This window comes from Neoarius graeffei, chromosome 24, assembly GCF_027579695.1.
Source record: "Neoarius graeffei isolate fNeoGra1 chromosome 24, fNeoGra1.pri, whole genome shotgun sequence".
NCBI classification, from domain to species: domain Eukaryota; kingdom Metazoa; phylum Chordata; class Actinopteri; order Siluriformes; family Ariidae; genus Neoarius; species Neoarius graeffei.
In genome coordinates this window covers 35,517,295-35,540,879 of record NC_083592.1, presented here as the reverse complement: position 1 = coordinate 35,540,879, position 23,585 = coordinate 35,517,295, and the positions used below count along the sequence as shown (strand labels likewise).

General features: G+C 41.9%; 1 protein-coding gene across 2 annotated transcripts in view; it reads right to left on the bottom strand.

The window, feature by feature from the left end:
- The window catches only part of edil3a (EGF-like repeats and discoidin I-like domains 3a), a 499,492-nt gene that overhangs the window by 39,705 nt on the left and 436,202 nt on the right, over nucleotides 1-23,585 (bottom strand). For both annotated transcript variants that reach the window (XM_060907106.1, XM_060907108.1), the window contains exon 9: nucleotides 4,702-4,857. In XM_060907106.1, the coding sequence (XP_060763089.1) occupies nucleotides 4,702-4,857 (156 nt within the window). The remainder of the gene's footprint in view (nucleotides 1-4,701; nucleotides 4,858-23,585) is intronic.

Below are 23,585 nucleotides of genomic sequence, written 5' to 3'. Positions count from 1 at the left end.
GCAAGACAATTTCACTAGTATTAAGTCATTTTCTCCTCAAATTCAATTTTCAATTTTTTGCAGTGTACTTCATGTTGAAAACTGTTTCTTTTGTTGGAAGTGCATATCAGCTGCTGAGTCGTGTCCTGAGGAGTTTGTTTGCCTGTGTTGGGACATGTCTGTTGAGTTGCTCTTTAGTTCCCCCAATATATTTAGACATAGATCTTTGCACTCCTCACTGAACTTGACTGCATATACAGTGTTGCTCTTGAGATGTTTTGGTATCTGGTCCTCTGTACCAAATGCTGTCTTATTGTGTTCACAGGTTTAAAATACACAAGGATGTTAATCTTGGAGAAAACCCTCTGAAACTTCTCTGAAACTCCAGATACATAAGTAATGAAAGCATGATTTCTTTTGATGTTGCGATCCATCGTCTTTGGTTGACCGAACAACTTTTTGTGTTCTGTGTGTGTTTTAATAAAGGTCCACTCTGGATAACCACAACATTTTAATGCTTGTTTAATGTGATTAAGTTCTTTGTCTCTGGCTTCAGAATGAGTGGATACTGTCTCTGCCCGATATTGTGGATCACTAACAGTTTATGCTCTAGTGGGTGGTGCGAGTCAAACATGATGTTTGACCAATTCTTCAGTGTGGGTGGACTTCTGGTATACCTCAACATGGGCTGGGCTTGCATGGTTTTGAAAAGTCCAGTGATTCCATCCATCCATCCATCCATCCATCCATCCATCCATCCATCCATCCATCCATCCATCATCTGTAGTCACTTATCCTGTTCTACAGGGTCACAGGCAAGCTGGAGCCTATCCCAGCTGACTATGGGTGAGTCCGGTGATTCCAAATAAACTTTTTTGAACATTTTACTCACTGGATGTCTGAAAATAAACTTGCACAGACACTCTTCGTTATGCACGCTATATCACTTCAACTATTTACAAGAACTATTGATGCAGATGCATGCCTTCCACTTTACATTGGTTTCTATAGAAAAGCTCTAGACAGTCCTCTTTGAACCTGGCTGGACAGCCATATGTACCAGACGGCCACTGGCAAATGCTATTAATGCTCTTTAAAGAAACATAGTGAGACTGAAACAAGCACCTAGATCTGTACAGCACTTTAACATAAATAAATAAATAGATAGATAGATAGATAGATAGATAGATAGCCTTAAAATGTTGGAAAGGAAATAATGTTTCTATATACAACCTTAAATAGAGCCCCCCAAAAAGACACTATTTTACTTGGAACATTTCACCAAATGTAATTTAGGGCACAGTTGAATGGTGCAACAAATGGATGGCTGAGACTGACAATATAAAATTAATTATATGCATAAATGAATACTTAAACATTTAATTAAAATATTAAATATGATATGAAAATATTTATGAAATATGAGCAGATGTAATTATTTATTTCAACATTTATTTGATTGTTTCTGTATTTAATTATTTACTTCAGGATTCAGGCTTGGTTCATGTCATGAAATAAATACACTTTTCCAACATCATCCATCAAAGCTAATGGGAGAGCCTGTTTCATTGGAATTTAAATCAAATTGATTGTTTTTGCTTGGAGGAACTCTGCAATCAGAAATAACTGTTATGAATATGAACTGTTTATACTTCTGAGGTGTTTGTGGAATAGATGAATATAGTAACAAGTTGATATTAAATCCCTAGTCCCTGATTTCATAAGAATCGACTTTGTTCTGCTGAGTTAAAAAAGAAAAGCATCTCCAACCAACCAGGTCTTAACTTTTTATAATTACTGTGTAGCAATCCATCCATCCATTATCTGTAGCCACTTATCCTGTTCTACAGTGTCGCAGGCAAACTGGAGCCTATCCCAGCTGACTACGGGCAAGAGGCGGGGTACACCCTGGACAAGTCGCCAGGTCATCACAGGGCTGACACAGAGACAAACAACCATTCACACTCACATTCACACCTACGGTCAATTTAGAGCCACCGATTAGCCTAACCTGTATGTCTTTGGACTGTGGGGGAAACCGGAGCACCCGGAGGAAACCCACGCAGACACGGGGAGAACATGCAAACTCCACACAGAAAGACCCTTGCCAGCCGCTGGGCTCGAACCCAGGACCTTCTTGCTGTGAGGTGACAGTGCTAACCACTACACCACCGTGCTGCCCCCTGCATAGCAATAAACGTTTTATTGTGTATGTTCATTCATCAGTTCAAAAACCAATGGAACACATCATGAAAATGAAATGTGAGCAAAAAGGCCGAAAAAAAAAGTCAAACAGTTGGACTTCTTTCTGGACTTCTGTTGTTCATTCACATACATTTACTGGCCAATCATTGACATGGTGGATGGACGCTTTGGTTTTGCTGCTATTTTCCCCATAAATTTACTGTGCCCTTCAGATGCTCTAAATGCACCAGAATCCTATTCAGATAGAAGCATAAATCAAACTTGCTACAAACTGTGTGAGCCAGTATTACTCATGCCGACTCATGTTGAGTTGCCTTCTATTGATTAGTCTTCAGCCCGGTGTACTGATGCAATCCAGTGAAAGATTTTGCTCTGGTTTTGATGGATGACTTAATTGACATATTTAATTATTTCATGACAGGCTCCTAAGCATGAAATAAACAGTGAACAGTAATAGTAATAGTGCAACAAATAAGAAATAATCAAAGACAGAAACACATGATTATCCTTTGCAGGGTCACAGGCAAGCTGGAGCCTATCCCAGCTGACTATGGGCGAGAGGCGGGGTACACCCTGGACAAGTTGCCCGGTCATCGCAGGGCTGACACATAGAGACAAACAACCATTCACACTCACATTCACACCTACAGTCAATTTAGAGTCACCAGTTAACCTAACCTGCATGTCTTTGGACTGTGGGGGAAACCGGAGCACCCGGAGGAAACCCACGCAGACATGGCGAGAACATGCAAACTCCACACAGAAAGGCCCTTGTTGGCCACTGGGCTCAAACCCAGGATCTTCTTGCTGTGAGGCGACAGTGCTAACCACTGCACCAACGTGCCGCCTCTTAAATATAACCCATTATATTAATTTTTATAGAGGATTTTAAAATTCAATATACATATTTCACTTTTGTTCATATTGGCACATTCAGCCCTCAATAATTCAAACTTCCAATATTGTGCACAACTTTGAAGTAAGAAAAAAGATCAATTTTGCGATACTAGTTTAGCTAAAAGGCAACACACATGTTTTAAAATATATCATTTTTATACCACTGCAGGATTTCTCTGCTATTAAAATTTCTAATAGAACTTACATTGTAAGTGTGAAGCACTGGGGTGCCAGTCTGTAACCTGCCAATATGCCAATCCTCTTCTGACTGTTTGAGTGGGCTGTCTTTGATATTTTATCTTTTTTTAAAACCGATTTCTACTGTTCTACTGTTTTGGGATAAGGCACAAACATATTACACAGTGCAGATTCACTGACCTCATGCGAGACAGTGGCTCAAATCCAAAGAAATGAACTTGTCTGATAAATGGCCTTTGAAATATGTAATTTATTGGAAGTGTAAAGTCAGTATATGTACATTGTAAGGAGCTATGATTATATAAACAACTTTATATCACTTATTCTCTTAGAGCCTGGTTTTTCTGTTGATTCTTAGGCAGCTTGCTTTAATGAATATCAGCCCATCTGAATATAATCCATACCAGCAATTATCCACCGACTCTAGGAGAGTTATATATTACACAAGATGTAAGCTTTCTTGTAAGAAGTGTTTCATAAATGTTTTCCATGTGGGCAATTTAATTCTGCAAGCTTCCAGATTTCATCTCCAGCCCAGCAGTATGACCATAGTGAGTCTGTTTAATCTGATTTGATTACATTTAAACCTTTTACACCTTCTCCCCCCAAAAAAAAAATAACTTGCTAGATTTGATGGTATTATGATATTGTGATCCAAGCTCATCTCATCTCATCTCATTATCTCTAGCCGCTTTATCCTTCTACAGGGTCGCAGGCAAGCTGGAGCCTATCCCAGCTGACTACGGGCAAAAGGCGGGGTACACCCTGGACAAGTCGCCAGGTCATCACAGGGCTGACACATAGACACAGACAACCATTCACACTCACACCTACGGTCAATTTAGAGTCACCAGTTAACCTAACCTGCATGTCTTTGGACTGTGGGGGAAACCAGAGCACCCAGAGGAAACCCACGCGGACACGGGGAGAACATGCAAACTCCACACAGAAAGGCCCTCACCGGCCACGGGGCTCGAACCCGGACCTTCTTGCTGTGAGGTGACAGCGCTAACCACTACACCACCGTGCCGCCCCTGATCCAAGCTCATTTTCTTTCAAATTATTAAATCCTAATAAGGCTTTGGTATTTTTTTTTAAGATTCCTGTGGTCATTCTCACAGCATTGGAACTAAGTCTGAACAACAGACGTCTGTAAATTACTGGAGTCATAAACAATACTTGAGTTTAAGAAACTGAAAAGAAGAGCAAGAGAGAAGAACAGCTCTCCTGGATTGTAAATGTTCTCTGAGATTTGACCCAATAATGGATCTGATAAGATACAGGAGACTGAAAATGCTACAAGCTTTTATCTGAATAGTGTTTGGCAAGTCAGATTGGGCCATATCCCTGACCAAATCCCAAGTATCTTTCAGCCTTGATGTAAAAGTTCACTCTTCAGTTGTATGTATGATACAGCCTTACCTTATCTTTCTTCTGTTTTTCATCCTGGTATATGTGCCACCTTTCTCCATCGTTGCTGAAGGCAAGCTTATACGAGCCCACAAACTGCACATGGCCAAAATCTTTCGCCCCCTGGGTAATGATACCTGTGATTTTGGTCGGCACGAGCATGTCCACCTGAGAGAAAGTGAGACAGAAAGAGATGAAGACACAAAGGTAAGGAGACCAAATGTAAGAATCCCATTCATGTGTGTGAGTGATGGGAGCGTTTTCTCAGTCGTAAAGACGCATGAGGGTTTTGAAATATACAATTTGAAATGAATTAACAGAAGGGTATCAGCAAACACTGTTTCTGTTATTTGCAGTATATATTGCTCAGGCACTTCTTGGACTTCAGGACTGAAAGATCAACACAGCAGCTTCCCAGCCAAAGGATTAGTATTTGAGTTAAAGGAAAAGTTTACCCTGAAACACATTACATATCTTTGTATTGAAATATTTGGCAAATGCTTTGCATTTATATTGAAAATTTGTTGGTTGGTGCTATATTTTCATTCTTACCATGAAAAGTTCGAGGTGGTGTCCTTTGCTGATGTCACAGCAGGGCTAACACTAAAGAGGTTATGATAGTTTTCAACCCTCTATGGGGGAAATTATGAAATAGCAGTTTTAAAAATTCCACAATTAGTATTTTAATTTTGTATTTGAACCTAAAACCAATAATCAACTTTATTTTCTGACTTTGCCTTTTGACCTTTATTTTGGCTAGACACTGTCACTGAGGCAAAGTATTCTGTCAGAAGAATGCAGGTAGACTGGAGGCGGATGTATTTGCAGAAGAGATTCTTTATTATAAAAGAAACATACAACAGGCATAAAGCCCAAAACGGTAGGCTGAATCAATATCGAGGAACAGGCAAAGGGTCGAGTGAGGCATAAACAGGCTAAACAAAATCAGAATCAGAGCACAAAACAAGAATCAGGGAGCCAAAAAGACAACACAATAACAAAGGCTCGGTAATGGTGACTAGCAATGCAATACTTCGCGAAGTCTAGTTGTGTGCAGTGTCCTTATATGTGTGAGCTGATTGCTCCTTAATCCGAGGCAGGTATTAGTCATTAGACATGCACGCTGTACAGAGCACGCGTGAGTGAAAGTCTGTTGTGTGTGCCAATGCGTGCGGATGTGACAGAACCCCCCCCAAAGAGCTTAAACCCATCTTCAATGGCCCCAGGGATGAGGGCCTGGTGCTGGACACCGTGCCATCAGCACTCTGCTCTGGCTCTGGGCAGATGTGGCACCGGATTCTCAGCTCAGGTGGGGGCTTGGGTCTGGCCTTGAATAGATGCAAAAACACTGACGGAGGCTTGGGTTCCAAACGAGACTTGGGCTCAGGCTCTGGATAGGACCTGGACTTGAGGTTAGGACAGGACTTGGGCTCTGGACTGGACATGGGCTCTGGGCAGGACTTGTGCTTTAGACTGGACATGGGCTTAGGCTTTAGACAGAACTTGGGCTCCGAATTTGGCATGGACTCTGACATGGGCTTGAGTATGGACGCTGATGTCAGCATGGGCACAGGTGTCGGCATGGGCTCAGTGACAGGCATAGGCTTTGTCTGAGCACTGCTCCTGTTTTTGCTCAAGCCGGATGGTGTGGCGGCGACATCTTCCTCGAAGCATAAGCCTGGTGGCGGGGTGAAGAGCTTGTCTTCAAAGCCAGGCAGTGAGGCAAAAAGATCATCTTCAAAGCGGCATGGTGGGGCAAAGGGCTCATCTTCAAAGCCATGCAGCAGGGTGAAGGGCTTGTCTTCAAACCTGTGCAGCAGGGCAAAGGGCTCATCTTCAAAGCCAGGTGGCAGGGCAAAGGGCTCGTCTTCAAAGCCAGGCGGGGTGATGAGCTCGTCTTCAAAGCCGGAGGGCAGGGCGAAGAGCTCATCTTCAAAGCGGCATGGTGGGGTGAAGGGCTCAATTTCAAAGCCATGCAGCAGGGTGAAGGGCTTGTCTTCAAACCTGTGCAGCAGGGCAAAGGGCTCATCTTCAAAGCCAGGTGGCAGGGCAAAGGGCTCGTCTTCAAAGCCAGGCAGGGCGACGAGCTCGTCTTCAAAGCCAGAGGGCAGGGCGAAGAGCTCATCTTCAAAGCCAGGCGGCAGGGTGAAGAGCTCATCTTCATTGAAATCTGAAGCAGAGCCCACCCTGTATATAGAAACTATTGCAACATTCTGAAACACTATATAATACATTGTTTTTGTGCACTTCTAAAAATAGGTGCAAATTTATCGAGGGTCCAATGTCTTCATTGACAGGTTGACTTGGGCTGTGGGTCAGAATGCCAACTCTCCTTCATTTTTTTTTTTTATGATACTCCACACAGCAATTTTTCCATGTGGATACGCTCCTTGTGAGCAAGTGGTCTCAAGTGGAACCTTCAAACACTGGGTCTGCAATCAATGCCAATGTGAGAGCTAAGAGGGAAGAAGAACTGAGAAGTTTCAAGAAACATTAATGCTGGTTGAGGGTTGAAAGCTTATTCCTATTTTTTTGAGAACCTTCTTGTGGGAGATGGGTTAGGGGGACAAAGCCATGGACAGGCGATGGACAGATAAGAATAGTTTAATTCATTGTTGCCATGCCATATTGGAATGCACTTTACACAGTCACAGATCATTTGATTCTGAAGTGCTCATCATTTATCCAAAAATATTAAAGTGTTTTCACCACATATTTGTGTAATTCATTCACTGAAATCATATATGAGAAGTATAGGTCGGGATATAGTGATAGTATTGTTTCTTATGTGAGAAACATAATAGGATTTAAGAGCAGATATTCAACTTTCCTCTTTAAACCTTAATACTGTATAAAATCAATATTAAGAAAAGGACAGGGAACGTGAAGAAATCATACTATATGACTCTACCTAAAAACTTAGAATGATTTATTTAGAAAAAGTTAAATTTCATATTTATTTCCTACATTTTCCACAAAGATCACATATCATTGCATTCATTTTACATGTAAAAGTTATACAAGACTTTTTACAGCATTCGTATACTGTATGTATGCTTTTTGTATGAACGTGGCCATAATCATCCACAAAGAAAGGATTGACATGTATTGAAGTAACTGTATCTGATTTAAATGAGGAAGATATGTGGTAGCTGTATATAATAAGTGTTTTTACACTCGTAATACACCACTCATATTTTTATACAAGCTACATCCAGGACACAGAGATCCAAAACTGTGACATAAATCTCTATATGTCACTTACAAGTAAATTGATTAATTGTTTTGATAAATTTGGGTACTTTTTCTTTGTGAATGTGTCTATATATAAAAAGAAAATCACACGTTGGCTTGAAGATATAAAGTTTATCTTCTCGTGTTGAAAAACTCACATTTTTCATATGAAATACATCGTGGATCTAAGTGATATATTTAACAGTTATTTCATGAAATTGAGTTGTACATGAGCTGACAGCTGATGAGACATGTAGCTTCAAGTTGGCTATAAGCCATGTACGATGAGATTGAGTGGAATAACTGTTTTATTCCATCCACATTCAATGGATTTTGAGAAACAGAGTATTTTTATTTTTAGCATGTTTGATAAATAAAAACTTAATACAAAACGTCCGACAAAATCATTTTCACTTAGTATGTAAACAAACTGTCGAAATGACAGTAGCAATTTGTAAAAAATGCTATAATAACAATAATAATTCCTGACAAAAAAAAAAAATATATATATATATATATATATATATATATATATATATATATATATATATATATATATATATATGTTCTTACCATCAAATACTTTTATTCCACATTTTGTTGTGTTATTTATTTCTTTTTTTGGGGGGTGGGGGGTTGGGGGGTTTTGTTTTTGAGTAGAGTTTTTATTTTGTTATCGGTTGGTTCAGCAACACATTCCGCCATTTCGTTTTTCTCTGCTCATGGTGTATGAGCCGATAGCCTAATGGTAGATTAGCCAATCAGAGCGCATGATTGCTCATATCCAGTGAATGTGGATAGAATAATTTCCAATATTACACTCTGATGGCGTCACTCCCAGTGTTTTTCCACTGACTGGATGTGCGTTGTCAAAATGGTGAACCGGTTCAAAATTAAAATGCTTTTGCTTAACTTGCATTGTTGTTGTTGATGTGTTCAAATAATATAAAGAACATTACACGGTGATGTGAAGATATGAAGTGGAGCTTCTCGTGTTGAAAATATTTTCACTCATTCGCTTCGCTCAGTAGTAAATATGTTCAATATTCAAAGATAAACTTCATATCTTCTTGTAACAGTGTAATGTCCTCTATATATGAACCATGCGTGTGTGTGTGTGTGTGTGTGTGTGTGTGAGCAAGAGTTTCTTTACTCATTCAGAATTTCAAAGTCATAATAATAAGAAATACAGAAAGTGAAGTTTCCGAATGCAATGCAGCTATAGACTGAGGGACATAAGAGACTCAGCTCAGCTAGTTTGCGACAAGATTTATGTTTAGATTTTATTGTCACAAGTTATAGCTTTACACACAAACTCTACAAATGCTGATTGAATTTCTTATGCAAACTCCAACAACAAAGCAGTTAAAAAGACTGAGCAGAACTAAGAATATACTGCATACAGTATATTGCACTGTGTATATTACACTGAGTAGTCTAATGGAAGAGATGCAGTAAAATAAATATATGCATCATAGCAAATATAAACTTTAAATTGTATGTACAATGATGAGTAAAGTGTTTGTAAGTTACAGTCCAAGAGATAAAGTGTGATGCCATTAACGTCACGGGTCTTATGGCTTGGGTGTACCCCACCTCTCGGGCATAGTCAGCTGGGATGGGCTCCAGCTTGCCAAGCGGCTACAGATAATGGATGGATTTTATATATATATATATATATATATATATATATATATATAATGTGTGTGTGTGTGTGTGTGTGTCTGTGTGCACGTGCACCTAATAAACTGCACTAGCTTCTGTCAGAAGGGAGCCATGCTAGCAGACTGTGGTTCAGGTGACTGTGGCCTTTTATGAGCCTTCAGACCCTTGTCAGGCACCGTCTGGTGTGAATGTCCTGAAGGGAGAGAAGATCATCTCCACTGATACACTAGGCAGATCATATTACATACTGCGGGGGGGTTTATGGTCGAGAGCAGAGCTGTTCATAAACCAGCAGGTAATGCTACCAGTCATGCTAACATTTAAGCTGCCTTTGTCATCCACTAATTTGTCCTCATGTGCCAATATTTTGTAACGTTGCATGTAAATGTTTGTACAAGGCAAACCCAAACTAAAAATGTCTCATCTCATCTCATTATCTCTAGCCGCTTTATCCTGTTCTACAGGGTCGCAGGCAAGCTGGAGCCTATCCCAGCTGACTACGGGCGAAAGGCGGGGTACACCCTGGACAAGTCGTCAGGTCATCACAGGGCTGACACATAGACACAGACAACCATTCACACTCCCATTCACACCTACGGTCAATTTAGAGTCACCAGTTAACCTAACCTGCATGTCTTTGGACTGTGGGGGAAACCGGAGCACCCGGAGGAAACCCACGCGGACACGGGGAGAACATGCAAACTCCACACAGAAAGGCCCTCGCCGGCCACGGGGCTCGAACCCGGACCTTCTTGCTGTGAGGCGACAGCGCTAACCACTACACCACCGTGCCGCCCCTAACTAAAAATGTCTGTAGAATAAAAAAAAAGGTTCTTCTTGCATGTGTCTATTGATGAATGGCAATCACCTGCCATAACATCCACAAAACTCCTTCAATGGCAAAGCCCACAGATGAAATGATGAGCGAAAGATGAAAACAGACTTTCTCAGAAGCAGAAGTGCGTTATTTTGACTCATGCCTATGCCAGTAACAGTATACATTGTTTCACAGTATAAGAGTATCTTAACCGAAATTACAGAAAAGGTGAATTAGATATGAATTACATGAGGTGAAGAAAAAAAATGGTTTGACATGAAATTGGAGGAAAAATAATAATAAAATAATACATCTACTGTACCCAGGTGATCAGGAACACCAAGGACATCACACAGGGAAACTGCTATGTTTTTTTTTTTTTTCCCAAATCAAAGTGTCTCTAACTCTGAGCCAGACAACCATTATGCCCTCCCCTATGCCATGTTAGAAAAACATAAAGGTATGTGTCTGCCAGAAGTGAATGGCCCATGGCACACTAGGGAGTGTACCACACATTGCAGCTTGAAACATTTCAGATCTGTCACATAGTGCTGGCTCTAATAAAATGCTGCACAACATTAAAAAAGATCCAGTGGCAAGAGGAACTGATTTATACACCGCCCAAGCCCATCCTGCTTTTATACAGTGGCACTCTTCATGGATAAAAGAATGCATTCTTCTATTTGCAGCAGTTGCCCATGACTATAGATTTTGGTGGGGCAGGATTATAGGATATAGCCTCACACTAAAGTAATAATGACAAAACCACATAGAAATTATGTTGAGAGGCAATCACACGTATCGACATATATTTTAATTACAATGCTTTTTATTATCTCATCAATTTTTAGAGTTTAGCGTCAACAACAAAGAGCCATGCAGCAAACAATCGAGCAGCTCGTTTTGAGCAGTTTTAAGTACACCTTTGTTCAACTGTCTTACTGCCTTTATCTTTGCCAGATTTCCAGTAAAATCCAATTCCAGTACATCTCAAAAACTACACAAGTCCTGAAAGTAGCCCAAATAAAAAAATATCAGTACACATTTCTGATATACAGACATTATCCACTCCATGATCCCCTTTCCCTCTCCAAATCATGATAGTATCTCTTATGACAGAAATAGTTCTGTGCATCCCCTACACACTTTTTGCACTTGCGCACACACACATCACTTTTGTTTGCTTTCTGGAATTCTGAATGCGGAATTTCAGTATTTTTAAACTAGCCCAATCTGGCAACCCTGTTATGAACTGTCCTGTCCATAGCTCATCCAATAAAAATGTCCATAGATCAACCACGAGGCACAGTGATTCCTGCCCAATTTGAGCCTCTATTAGCACTTGTTGCAGTTCTCATTTTTGACCACAAGGTGCAACAGTAGCACTATGGAAGCGAACTGAGGCAGTGAGCTTTCCCACTATTTTTCATACAAGCTACATCCAGGACATGGAGATCCAAAACCATGACATAAATCTCCATAGGTCACTCATGAGGAAATCAATGAATTGTTTTGATAAATTTGGGTACTTTTCGTTTGTGAATGTGTCTATATAATAAAAAGAAAATCACACATTGGCTTAAAGATATGAAGTTTATCATATATGAGAAGTATATATCATATATGAGAAGTATATGACGGGATATAGTGATAGTATTGTTTCTTATGTGAGAAACATGATAGGATTTAAGAGCAGATATTCAACTTTCCTCTTTGTATAAAATCAATATTAAGAAAAGGACAGGGAACGTGAAGAAATCATACTATATGACTCTACCTAAAAACTTAGAATGATTTATTTAGAAAAAGTTAAATTTCATAGTTATTTCCTACATTTTCCACAAAGATCACATATCATCGCATTCACTTTACATGTAAAAGTTATACAAGACTTTTTACAGCATTCGTATACTGTATGTATGCTTTTTGTATGAACGTGGCCATAATCATCCACAAAGAAAGGATTGACATGTATTGAAGTAACTGTATCTAATTTAAATGAGGAAGATATGTGGTAGCTATATATAATAAGTGTTTTTACACTCGTAATACACCACTCATATTTTTATACAAGCTACATCCAGGACACAGAGATCCAAAACTGACATAAATCTCTATATGTCACTTGCAAGTAAATTGATTAATTGTTTTGATAAATTTGGGTACTTTTTTGTTTGTGAATGTGTCTATATAATAACAAGAAAATCACACACTGGCTTAAAGATATGAAGTTTATCTTCTCATGTTGAAAAACTCGCATTTTTCATACGAAATACATCACAGATCTGAGTGACACATTTCCTGATATTTCACTCTGATGACATTACTCTCTGTGTCTTCCCGGTGACTTGATGTGAATTGTTAAAATGGATCCATGCTGGTTCACACTTACAGTCAATTTAGAGCCACAAATTAACCTAACCTGCATGTCTTTGGACTGTGGGGGGAAACCGGAGCAGCCGGAGGAAACCCATGCAGACACGGGGAGAACATGCAAACTCCACACAGAAAGGTGCCCCACAGCAAGAAGGTTCTGGGTTCAAACCCACTGGCCGACAACAGCCTTTCTGTGTGGAGTTTGCATGTTCTCCCCATGTCTGCGTGGGTTTCCTCCGGGTGCTCCGGTTTCCCCCACAGTCCAAAGACATGCAGGTTAGGTTAACTGGTGGCTCTAAATTGACCGTAAGTGTGAATGGTTGTTTGTCTCTGTGTGTCAGCCCTGCAATGACCTGGCAACTTGTCCAGGGTGTACCACACCTCTTGCCCATAGTCAGCTGGGATAGACTCCAGCTTGCCTGCGACCCTGTACAGGATAAGCGGTTATGGATAATGGATGGATGTGTATATATATATATATATATATATATATATATATATATAGTGGGTGTGTGTGAGAAACCCTCCATTTCTCATCGGAAGTTGTAAATCACAATTTGAGAAATGGGGAAATACATTCTCTGGGTTAAAATAGTATAATTGTATATTTTGGCATAATATCAGACTATAATGTCGACACCTTCATGTTTTGAAAGAATTTTGCAGAAATTCATACCTTACAACCTTTAGAACATGCTTTTATTGAGATGATGTATTCAAATCCTGGTAGAAATTCATAAAAAAGAGCCAAAACACACTTCAGACTTTGTACCATTGATTGTTTATTTTTAAGGATAAGCCTTCATGTCTGGTATCAAAATACAGGTAAGATTTCCCACTCACTAGTTTGACTGTTCATTTTGGCGTAATTTCAACAAGTAGCTGATAAAACAGTATTAAACCAACTCATTTTTTTGTGTAAACAAAATAGGTATGGCAGTTAATGTCTTTGTTGCGCTGCATGATCTATAAGAAGGCTTCTGATTGGCTGTCAGTATAGCGTAGTTCCTGTATGGTAGGAGAAATCGCAAAGCTCTTAACCAAAAATTGCAACGATAGTTGAGTAATTTAGTTGTGGATTTCTTCACACAACCCTGGGAAGAGGATATTCTAACTGATCTCAATAACAACAAAGATGAATTCAAGGATGAGTTTGACCCGAAAAAGACCTATTTCAAGTTCATCATGGAAAATCCTGCTTGTGGTTAATACGCTGCCGATGCCAGTGGGAGAAGGCTTGAAAACGTAGGCGAGTCATGCATTTCTATCTTGTGGGCAGTTACTATAACCTTTCTGTAGTGTATTGTGGAAGTTGTTATTGTGAGGGGCATCATCAACACGATGGGAATCACCATAAATTTCATGAGTATGAGGAAACATTCCAAAGTCTTACAGAAGCCTAACATTCAGTCATTACGTTTATATGCACTGCGTGAAGGTACATAAAAAAGTAAGCAACCATAAACCAGGATGAGAATTTTTAGTCACATTCAATTCCAAGACTTTGACAAAGAACTGACATAATTAATATCGGTACAGACACATATAGGCCTTTCTTATTTATGACTTTTTACTTTTAGAGTGACAAGCCTGGGTTGTCATGCTAAGTACCTACAGTGGCTGCACATGACATACTCGGCTAAATTTAATGAAATGTGCCTAATATCTTTTGTTGTATTGGCTCACTGAACTCCACTTTTTTTCCAGCTGCATATGGCAGACCAGGCCTGATGGAACACTGTGCTATCACCTTTTGTACCCAAAGAAATGATCCAGATGGTTGTCCAGTCACACTTTCCTCACCTGGACTTCCACTAGCTAGGAAACAGTATCTTTACAAACACATCCGGGCCTTTGTTCCTGAGCCCTACAAGAACATAATGTGACCTAAACCAGATGTGCTCCTTCCAGATGTGTCAGAGGGTGAAGATATATAGGTGCAGGTAGATAAAGGACAAGAAGGACAAACTTGAGATAGTGGATGTGGGTGAGAATGTGGGCATGGCCACAGAAGCGGACGTGGTAATGGGTATTGCTGTGGTCATGGCAGAGGAGTTGAAGCAAGGGGGTCTTTTGTTGTTATTTATGAACTATAGAGAACATTTTCAAGGAACTTTAAAATTTTGGAAGACCTGTAGACTGAGGGGGATAATACATGGAGGATACAAGGGAGTCGGCATGGTGGTGTAGTGGTTAGCACTGTCACCTCACAGCAAGAGGGTTCTGGGTTCGAGCCTGGTGCCTGACAGGGGCCTCTCTGTGTGGAGTTTGCATATCCTCCCCGTGTCTGTGTGGGTTTCCTCTGGGTGCTCCAGTTTCCCCCAAAGACATGCAGGATAACTGGTGGCTCGAAATTGACTGTGAATGATCTCATCTCATCTCATCTCATTATCTCTAGCCGCTTTATCCCATTCTACAGGGTCGCAGGCAAGCTGGAGCCTATCCCAGCTGACTACGGGCGAAAGGTGGGGTACACCCTGGACAAGTCGCCAGGTCATCACAGGGCTACCGTGAATGTGAGTGTGAATGTTTGTTTGTGTGTCTATGTGTTAGCCCTGTGATGGCCTGGTGACTTGTCCAAGGTGTACCCCGCCTCTCACCCACAGTCAGCTGGGATAGGCTCCAGCTTGCCCGTGACTCTGCACAGGATAAGCAGCTACAGATAATGGATGGATGGATACAAGGGGGGGAAATCCTGTAAAAAAAACTACACTTTGTAATTATGTTAATAACATGTTCCTAAAAAGGTGCAGTGAAAACATTTTGTGTGTACATCTGTGAAGCTACAATAAATATGTCCCCCAAATTTCATTTTAATATCTTTTTTTTAATATGTGTTCTTAAGGAGTTGCTATGCCGCAAACATTACAAGCAGATTTCTCTAATTCTGACTTTTCGTAAAAAGTAAAATCTGACTATTTCAAAAGCCACTGAAATGTGGGCATCCTGGTCAATTTTCTTCATCTATGCATTATCGGAAAGCTTTTTTTAATGGCCTTTAAAGGAGAACTGAAGACAATTTTTTTATTATCAAAATTCTATTGATCTCATTTTATTAAATATAGGAATGCATTTTTGATAGCTATTTTGTCACTGCTATAGCAAGTTATGAGTGTTTGAAATACGGTATGCTATGCAATATATCAGTCCATATGTCAAAGCAATGGCCGTAAACGAGATTCACTGAGACCTGTGCAAGACATCGTAGGACGGAAGTAAAACGTACAGCAGAAATCAAAGTGACAAACATCTGCCAACGTTGTCAAAAGAAATGCACGCCCTCTTTCGAATGCTGACATAATCAAGCCGGAAGTTTTGTTTGTTTTGATAGCAATCAGGAAAGTTTGAAAAAAGTAGGCAGTAATCGTCATTTAAACTCGTTTTTGTGCAACATGTCGTTTGGAAAACAGTTTTCAAAATGGTGTCACTGACACCTGGCTGACACTTCACATTTCTAAATTCAACATGGCTAAAAAACGAATAGGCCAATAAGTATAATATTTAATTGCAATTCGTTGCCAATACGAGTCACGATATAAGGTTACTAAAACCGAAAACGTAATTGAATAACATGTTAATTAAGAAATAAAGCAAGTTTAAAAATGACTTCAGTTCTCCTTTAATGAAAATACAATAAATCAAATTTTGAAAAACTGACCCATATGACTGGTTTTGTAATGGAGGGTCACGTACACTCTCTAACCCCGATCCAGCTTTACTTCTGCTCTGTGAAATCTTCAGCAAAACATTAGACGAAAAACCATCAGCAGAAACTCTAAAATTCAGTCGATGTTACATGATGTGAAAATTCCACAGCTGCAGGAGAGAAACTGTATCTTAATCAAAGCAATTACTAAAACTTAACAAAGTGCCGCAAATTCTGCAACAGCCCTAAAAAATGCCAATAAAGATTATGCATTACAACATAACCCTCTGGACTTTTGTCAATACTCTGCGCACTGCATCTGCCTCTGTGACAGAGAGAGAGAGAGACTTCCAAACTAATTGCACCAGCTGTGGCGGTAAACAAAGTGGGTCGCAAGTGAATGGAAATGTCAGGCCAGTGTGTGAGCGCTTGATTACACACAGAAGGTTGCACACAAAGCTAATCTTGTCCTGACCAATGATTCATGCTACCCACCAAAGCAACAACAGGCATTAAAGTACAAGTCATAAATGGTTGCTGTCAAAAAAGAAAAGAAAAAGAAAGACAATCATAAACTCCATTCTTAATTCTGTCTTGCAACTCATGCACCCTGTGCTTTGATGAGTGTAACTGATTTAGGGTGAAAATGAGCTTGAGATTTGCCCTCAGTGCTGTAACCTCCCTCCTGAGTGTCTAATCTCCCTGCACGAGCTTGCTTTGAAGTCTGTGAAGCCCGGCTTGGCTCGCTTGTGGCTGCCTCATAAAAAATCAATTGAGACACAATAAATAAATAAATAAATGTGTGTGCGTGCGGGGGGGGGCTCCTCAAGGCCCAGCCAGCTGTGACAGACTACACCACCCACGCCGCTCAGCCTTCTCTCTGCCTCCGTATACTGCTCTTTGTACAGTATGTCCCTGGGTTTCCTCACAGCAAATATATCCACTGTCACTTGAAAATGCATTAGGAATAATTAAATGATTAAAAAAATAAAATAAAGACACATTCCTTTAAAGAGATTCAAGTCATCTTCCCCACAAGAGTTTAAAATGGAATTTAGAAAAAGAATAAAATTAGTATCAGGCACGCTGCTTCGAAAAAACTCCACACTGTTACGCTCGCTTCCCTGAAGCTTGCATAATTTAATTGTCCACACGGAAGGCTAATTTGCAATCATTTGCATTTTCTGACCCAATTTCGTGCCTCCAGTTGAACATGGGGCCAAGGTTCATACAGAGTCAATGATATGCACACTTTATACAGATGTCAAGCCGTTATTGGACACTCAGTGTAGATACTATAAAACAAGCCATACGGTATTTATGTCATGTATTAAGTATATAAATGAGATCAGACTTCAGTAGACTAAATTTGGTGCCTGTTAGGTCAATTATGTGACATTAAAAACAAGACATTCTGCAAAAGTAATTTGCTCTTTGATAATAACACATGGTTCCTGTCAACATTTGAGCCAGGCATTTTGGTCCAGGTAGATGTACATGACAGGGGTGAGGCTTGACACAATGACACACTGGATATGTCTAATGTGCTTATAGCTTATCAAATACATCATAACACATAAAGGTGCAGAAGATATAAGGAAATCCAGTGTATTGGACAATGGATGGGGTGGCACGGTAGTGCCGTGGTTAGCACTGTTGCTTCACAGCAAGAAGGTTTTGGGTTTGAACCTCATGGCTGACTGGGGACTTTCTGTGTGGGCTTTCTGTCGGAAGAGCATGCAAAACATGGTTTTGCACATGGGGAAGTCCTGGCCTCATGGTGAGAGAAGGAGCATAAAGGAGTTTTTTGACAACATTGGCAGATGTTGGTCACTTTGATTTCCGCTGTATGTTTTACTTCTGTCCTACGATGTCTTGCACAGGTCTCAGTGAATCTTGTTTATGGCCATTGCTTTGACATATGGACTGATATATTGCATAGCATATTTCAAACACTCATAACTTGCTATAGCAGTGACAAAATAGCTATCAAAAATGCATTCCTATATTTAATAAAATGAGATCAATAGAATTTTGATAATAAAAAAATTTGCCTTCAGTTCTCCTTTAAAGGCCATTAAAAAAAGCTTTCCGATAATGCATAGATGAAGAAAATTAACCAGGATGCCCACATTTAAGTGGCTTTTGAAATAGTCAGATTTAACTTTTTACAAAAAGTCAGAATTAGATAAATCTGCTTGTAATGTTTGCGGCATAGCAACTCCTTAAGAACACATATTAAAAAAAAGATATTAAAATGAAATTTGGGGGACATTATTGTAGCTTCACAGATGTACACACAAAATGTTTTCACTGCACCTTTTTAGGAACATGTTAATAACATAATTACAAAGTGTATTTTTTTTTTACAGGATTTTCCTCCCTTGTATCCATCCATCCATTATCTGTAGCTGCTTATCCTGTGCAGAGTCACGGGCAAGCTGGAGCCTATCCCAGCTGACTATGGGTGAGAGGCGGGGTACACCCTGGACAAGTCACCAGGCCATCACAGGGCTAACACATAGACACACAAACAAACATTCACACTCACATTCACGGTCAATTTAGAGCCACCAGTTATCCTGCATGTCTTTGGGGGAAACTGGATTGGCAGATTTTGAACATATTTTGGGCTGGAAAAACGTCAGCAGTATCTGGCAACACTGCATGTGCGAGTCAGTGTTTATATAAACAATGTTTATTTATAGGCTTAAATTCTGTTACTGAAAGTGTGTTATGTTTACAGTGAAGGACTGTGTGCACTTTACATTATTTTTTTACTTAATACAAGAAATTAATGGATGACAACATTTTGCCAAAATGGTATTTTATTTTCCATTGTTTAGGCAGCTTCAGCATCATACTGTGAGATTCTGTTCAAATTGTTTTTTTTTCTTCTATGAACCCTGAGACATTTATTTTATTAGTTTATAATTATTGTTTAATTTAGTCTTCAGGAGAGACTGCCTGCACACAGTACTAGTATTAATAGTTTTTTTTTTCTTACATGAAAGCTGAGGCATTTATATTATATTTTAAGGTAACTTCATGTTGTGCTGTGAGGTTCTATGCACTTTAACTTTTGAACCAACAGGTGCATTTGGATAAGTAAAGTCTATTTTTCTGCATTTTTGTAGTCCTGGTAATCTTTTATATTGGTAAAGCTGTTTATAGGACCATTTCTCAGTGTCTTTGTTTTTTTAATCAATAGTTTTTTCAGTAATAATATTTAACATATCACTCAATTTTAATCACAAAAAGAGAAAATCGCAACAATTTCTCGCAACTTTCACTTCCTCCCGCAATGTAATCGCAACAAAATCCTAAAAAACACTGCAACTTTCATCACAATTTTTTGGAACCCCCCCGCAACATCAGACATTTTAGCCCGCAACAATCACAAAAAAGGCCCGCGAAATCCTGGGGGGACTGGAAAACCAGGAAGTGAATGCAGGCATGAAGGAATTCCCGTTCCGGATTCGGATCGGCGCTGGCATCAGAGATGTCTGGAGCGGAGCATGACAGTACCCCCCCCAATGAGCACCTCCAGGCACTTTAGGAGGAGCATCGGGGTGTTGCCATTGGAAGTCAGAGATGAGGGCTGGGTCCAAGATATCTGGGCGCCAGCTTGTGGGAGACGGTTCTGAGTGGCAGATGGCGCATGGAGAGCATGACTCGGTGCCCCACCCAGTAAGTGGGTGCCTTAGAGTGATGTTTGTCAGCCTGCCTCTTGGATGCTAGGGTGAAGCGAATGAGTCTTCTCCGAGCTGATGCCCACGTCTTCCTGCAGCGGCATTTGAAGGTCTGGGCTGAGGGTACAGTGACCTCCTCCTCTTGGTTGGGGAAGAGTGGTGGTTGGTAACCTAGGGAGCACTGGAAGGGCGAGAGGCCTGTGGCAGATGAAGGGAGAATGTTGTGAGTGTACTCGACCCAAGGTAAGTACTTACTCCAAGAAGCGGCATCCCTGGACATCATGCACCTGAGTGCTACCTCCAAAGCTTGATTCGCCCGTTCTGCCTGGCCGTTGATTCGAGGATGGAACCCTGAGGAGAGGCTACAGGAGGCCCCGATGAGTTTGCAGAAGACCCTCCAGAATTGAGCAGTGAACTGAGGACCCCAGTCAGAAACGATGTCAGTGGGGAGTCCGTGTAGGCAGAAAACGTGAAGGATGAGTAATTCATCAGTTTCTTTAGCTGTGGGAAGCTTGGGCAGAGGGACAAAATGGACTGTCTTGGAGAACGGGTCAATAACTGTGAGGATGCATGTGTTGCCACCTAAGTTGGGGAGTCCTGTGACGAAGTCCAGGGCGATGTGAGACCAGGGTCGATGAGGAATCGGGAGGGGTCTTAGCAGGCCGGCAGGGGGTCGATTGGCTCTCTTGTTCTGGGCACATGTGTCGCAGGTTGCCACAAACTCCTGGACATCTTCCTTGATGGATGGCCACCAGAAGCACTGTTGGATGAGTGCCAGGGTTCGAGTAGCTCCCAGATGACAAGCCAACTTGGAGCCATGACCCCACTGCAGCACCTGGGTTCACACAGAACAGGGAACAAGCAGATGGTTAGGTGGTATGTTGCTTGAGTTACCTTCTCCGGGGTCCTGATCCAGGGCCTTCTGCACCAATGTCTCTACCTCAAGCAGGGCAGCCCACACCAGACAGCGTGGAGGGAGGATGGTTTCAGGCATACTAGACTTCTCCTGGCGGGCAGAGAATATCCTGGACAGGGCATCGGATTTGCCGTTCTTGGAGCCTTGGTGGTAGGAGAGCATGAATTGGAAACGGGAGAAGGAGAGAGACCATCGGGCTTGCCGTGAGTTAAGGCGTTTGGCGGATTTGAGGTATTCCAGATTCTTGTGGTCAGTCCAGACGAGGAAGGGGAGATCTGACCCCTCGAGCCAGTGGCTCCACTCCTCTAAGGCTAGCTTGACGGCTAAGGGCCTCTGCATGCTCTTGCGACAAGGCTTTCACAGATAGCTTTTCGCAGACAGTTGTAATTTATCGTTGAGCGGGGAGTAATAGGCATGCGCGATGTTATTCACCGCCACAACGCAAGGGGGCGCGAAGTCGCGAAATCGCTAGGAGTAGTTGGTGGGTGTGGTTAGTGGAGTGTTTATCCTCCGGTTACTTATAATGACTAGAACTGCAGTCGTATAGATGTATGTACTTCCTCACTTCCTCGATCAACCGCTCTTTGTGCTGCTCCATTTTCGCTCATGTTTTTAAAAATGGCGGTCGTGAAAACAAACCAAACCGGGAAAGTAGGGAAGTGGAAGTGCATGTACAGTGGATGTAGAATGGACCAATCAGAGCCCTCTTGTCTGCGACGCTGTCTGCGACGCTGTCTGCGAGGCTTCTGCGGTGGTCACAATTTTTGGGAGGTGTGCGCAGAGCATCTGCGAAGGTGGGGGGGCTAAGCAGACACTATCTGCGATGCCATCTGCGAGGACTGGGTTGTAAGCATAAATTGGCCTTAACAGCTGTCTGTCGCCGATGTCATAATTTCATTCAGCAGGGGACAGCCGGCGAGAGAAGAAGCAGCAGGGGTGGACCTTGTTATTGTTGGCCCTCTGGGAGAGGATGGCTCGAACTTCAGACTCGGAGGCGTTGACCTCCACGATAAACTGTTTTGTGGGATCGGGTATGGTGAGAATAGGTGCTGTGGTGAACTTGTGCTTGAGCATGGAGAAGGCTCTCTCCGCTTCCTGCCCCCACTTGAATGAGGTCTTATTTGAGGTTAAAGCTGTGAGAGGTCCGGCCACTGTGCTGAAGTTGCAGATGAAGCACCTGTAGAAATTGGCGAATCCCAAGAAATGCTGGAGCTCTCGTCGCGAGGATGGGGTGGGCCAGTCAGTGACTGCCTCAAGCTTGAGGGGGTGCATCTGGATCCTAGCCGGGGAGATGATGAACCCCAGAAACAAGACAGAGCTTTGGTGAAATTTGCTTTTCTCCGCCTTGACATGTAACTTATTTTCTAGCAGGCGCTGGAGGACCTGCCGGACGTGGCCCTGATGTTCCTCCAGGGAGCAAGAGAAGATCAGGATGTCATCCAGGTACACGAAAACAAAGATGTTGAGAAAGTCCCTCAGGACGTCATTGATGAGTGCCTGGAAGACTGCAGGCATGCTGGTCAGGCCGAAAGGGACCACGAGGTACTCGTAGTGGCCAGTGGTGGTGTTGAAGGCTGTCTTCCACTCATCCCCCTCCCTGATCCTGATGAGATGGTAGGCATTTCGTAGGCCCTACTTGGTGAATATCTTGGCTCCCTGGAGTAGTTCAAAGGCCGTAGTCATGAGCGGCAGTGGGTAGTGGTTCTTGACTGTGATGGCATTGAGACCTCGATAATCAATGCATGGGTAGAGTGACTTGTCGTTCTTATCCACGAAGAAGAATCCTGCCCTTGCTGGGGAGGAAGAAGGGTGGATGATCCCAGCTGCCAGAGACTGGGAGATGTACTTCTCCATAGCTTGCTTTTCCATGGGAGACAGAGACTAGAGTCACCCTTTGGGTGGCACTGTCCCGGGCAGGAGATCGATTCTGCAGTCATAGGGTCTGTGAGGAGGGAGGGACACTGCTTGGGTCTTGCTGAAAACAAGTCTTAAGTCCAGGTATTCCAGAGGCACATGAGAGAGGTTGGGAAACTCGCTGGCTGGAGGCTGCAGTGGTCTGGCGGGAGGCAGAGCAGAGTTCAAGAAGGAAGCTAGGCAGGAATGGCTCCAGCCTAGGATGGTGCCGTTGGCCCAGTTTAGGTGAGGGTTGTGCAGCATTAATCAGGGTAATCCTAGGATGATGGGTACGTGGGGGTTGTTCATGACATGGAGCTGGATGGTTTCTGAGTGGTTATCAGAAATCCTCAGGGTGAGCAGGGCAGTAAGGTGGGTAATGGTGGTCAAGCCAGTGCCATTGAGTGTCAGGACAGTGAGAGAGACATTGAGGGCGAGTAGCAGGATTCCCAGACACTTGGCAGTGGCAGAGCAGATTAGGTTCCTATCTGCCCCTGAGTCGACAAGGGCCTGGAGATGGTGATGCTGGTTGTCATGGATAATGATGACAGGGAGTAATGGTCGATCAGCGGGGGGCTGGTTCCAAGTGTTGCCCACCAGGGCCCCTCGATTCACTGGTGGGGCTCGTCCTTTTAGCAGGCAGACTTGGCAGGTTTG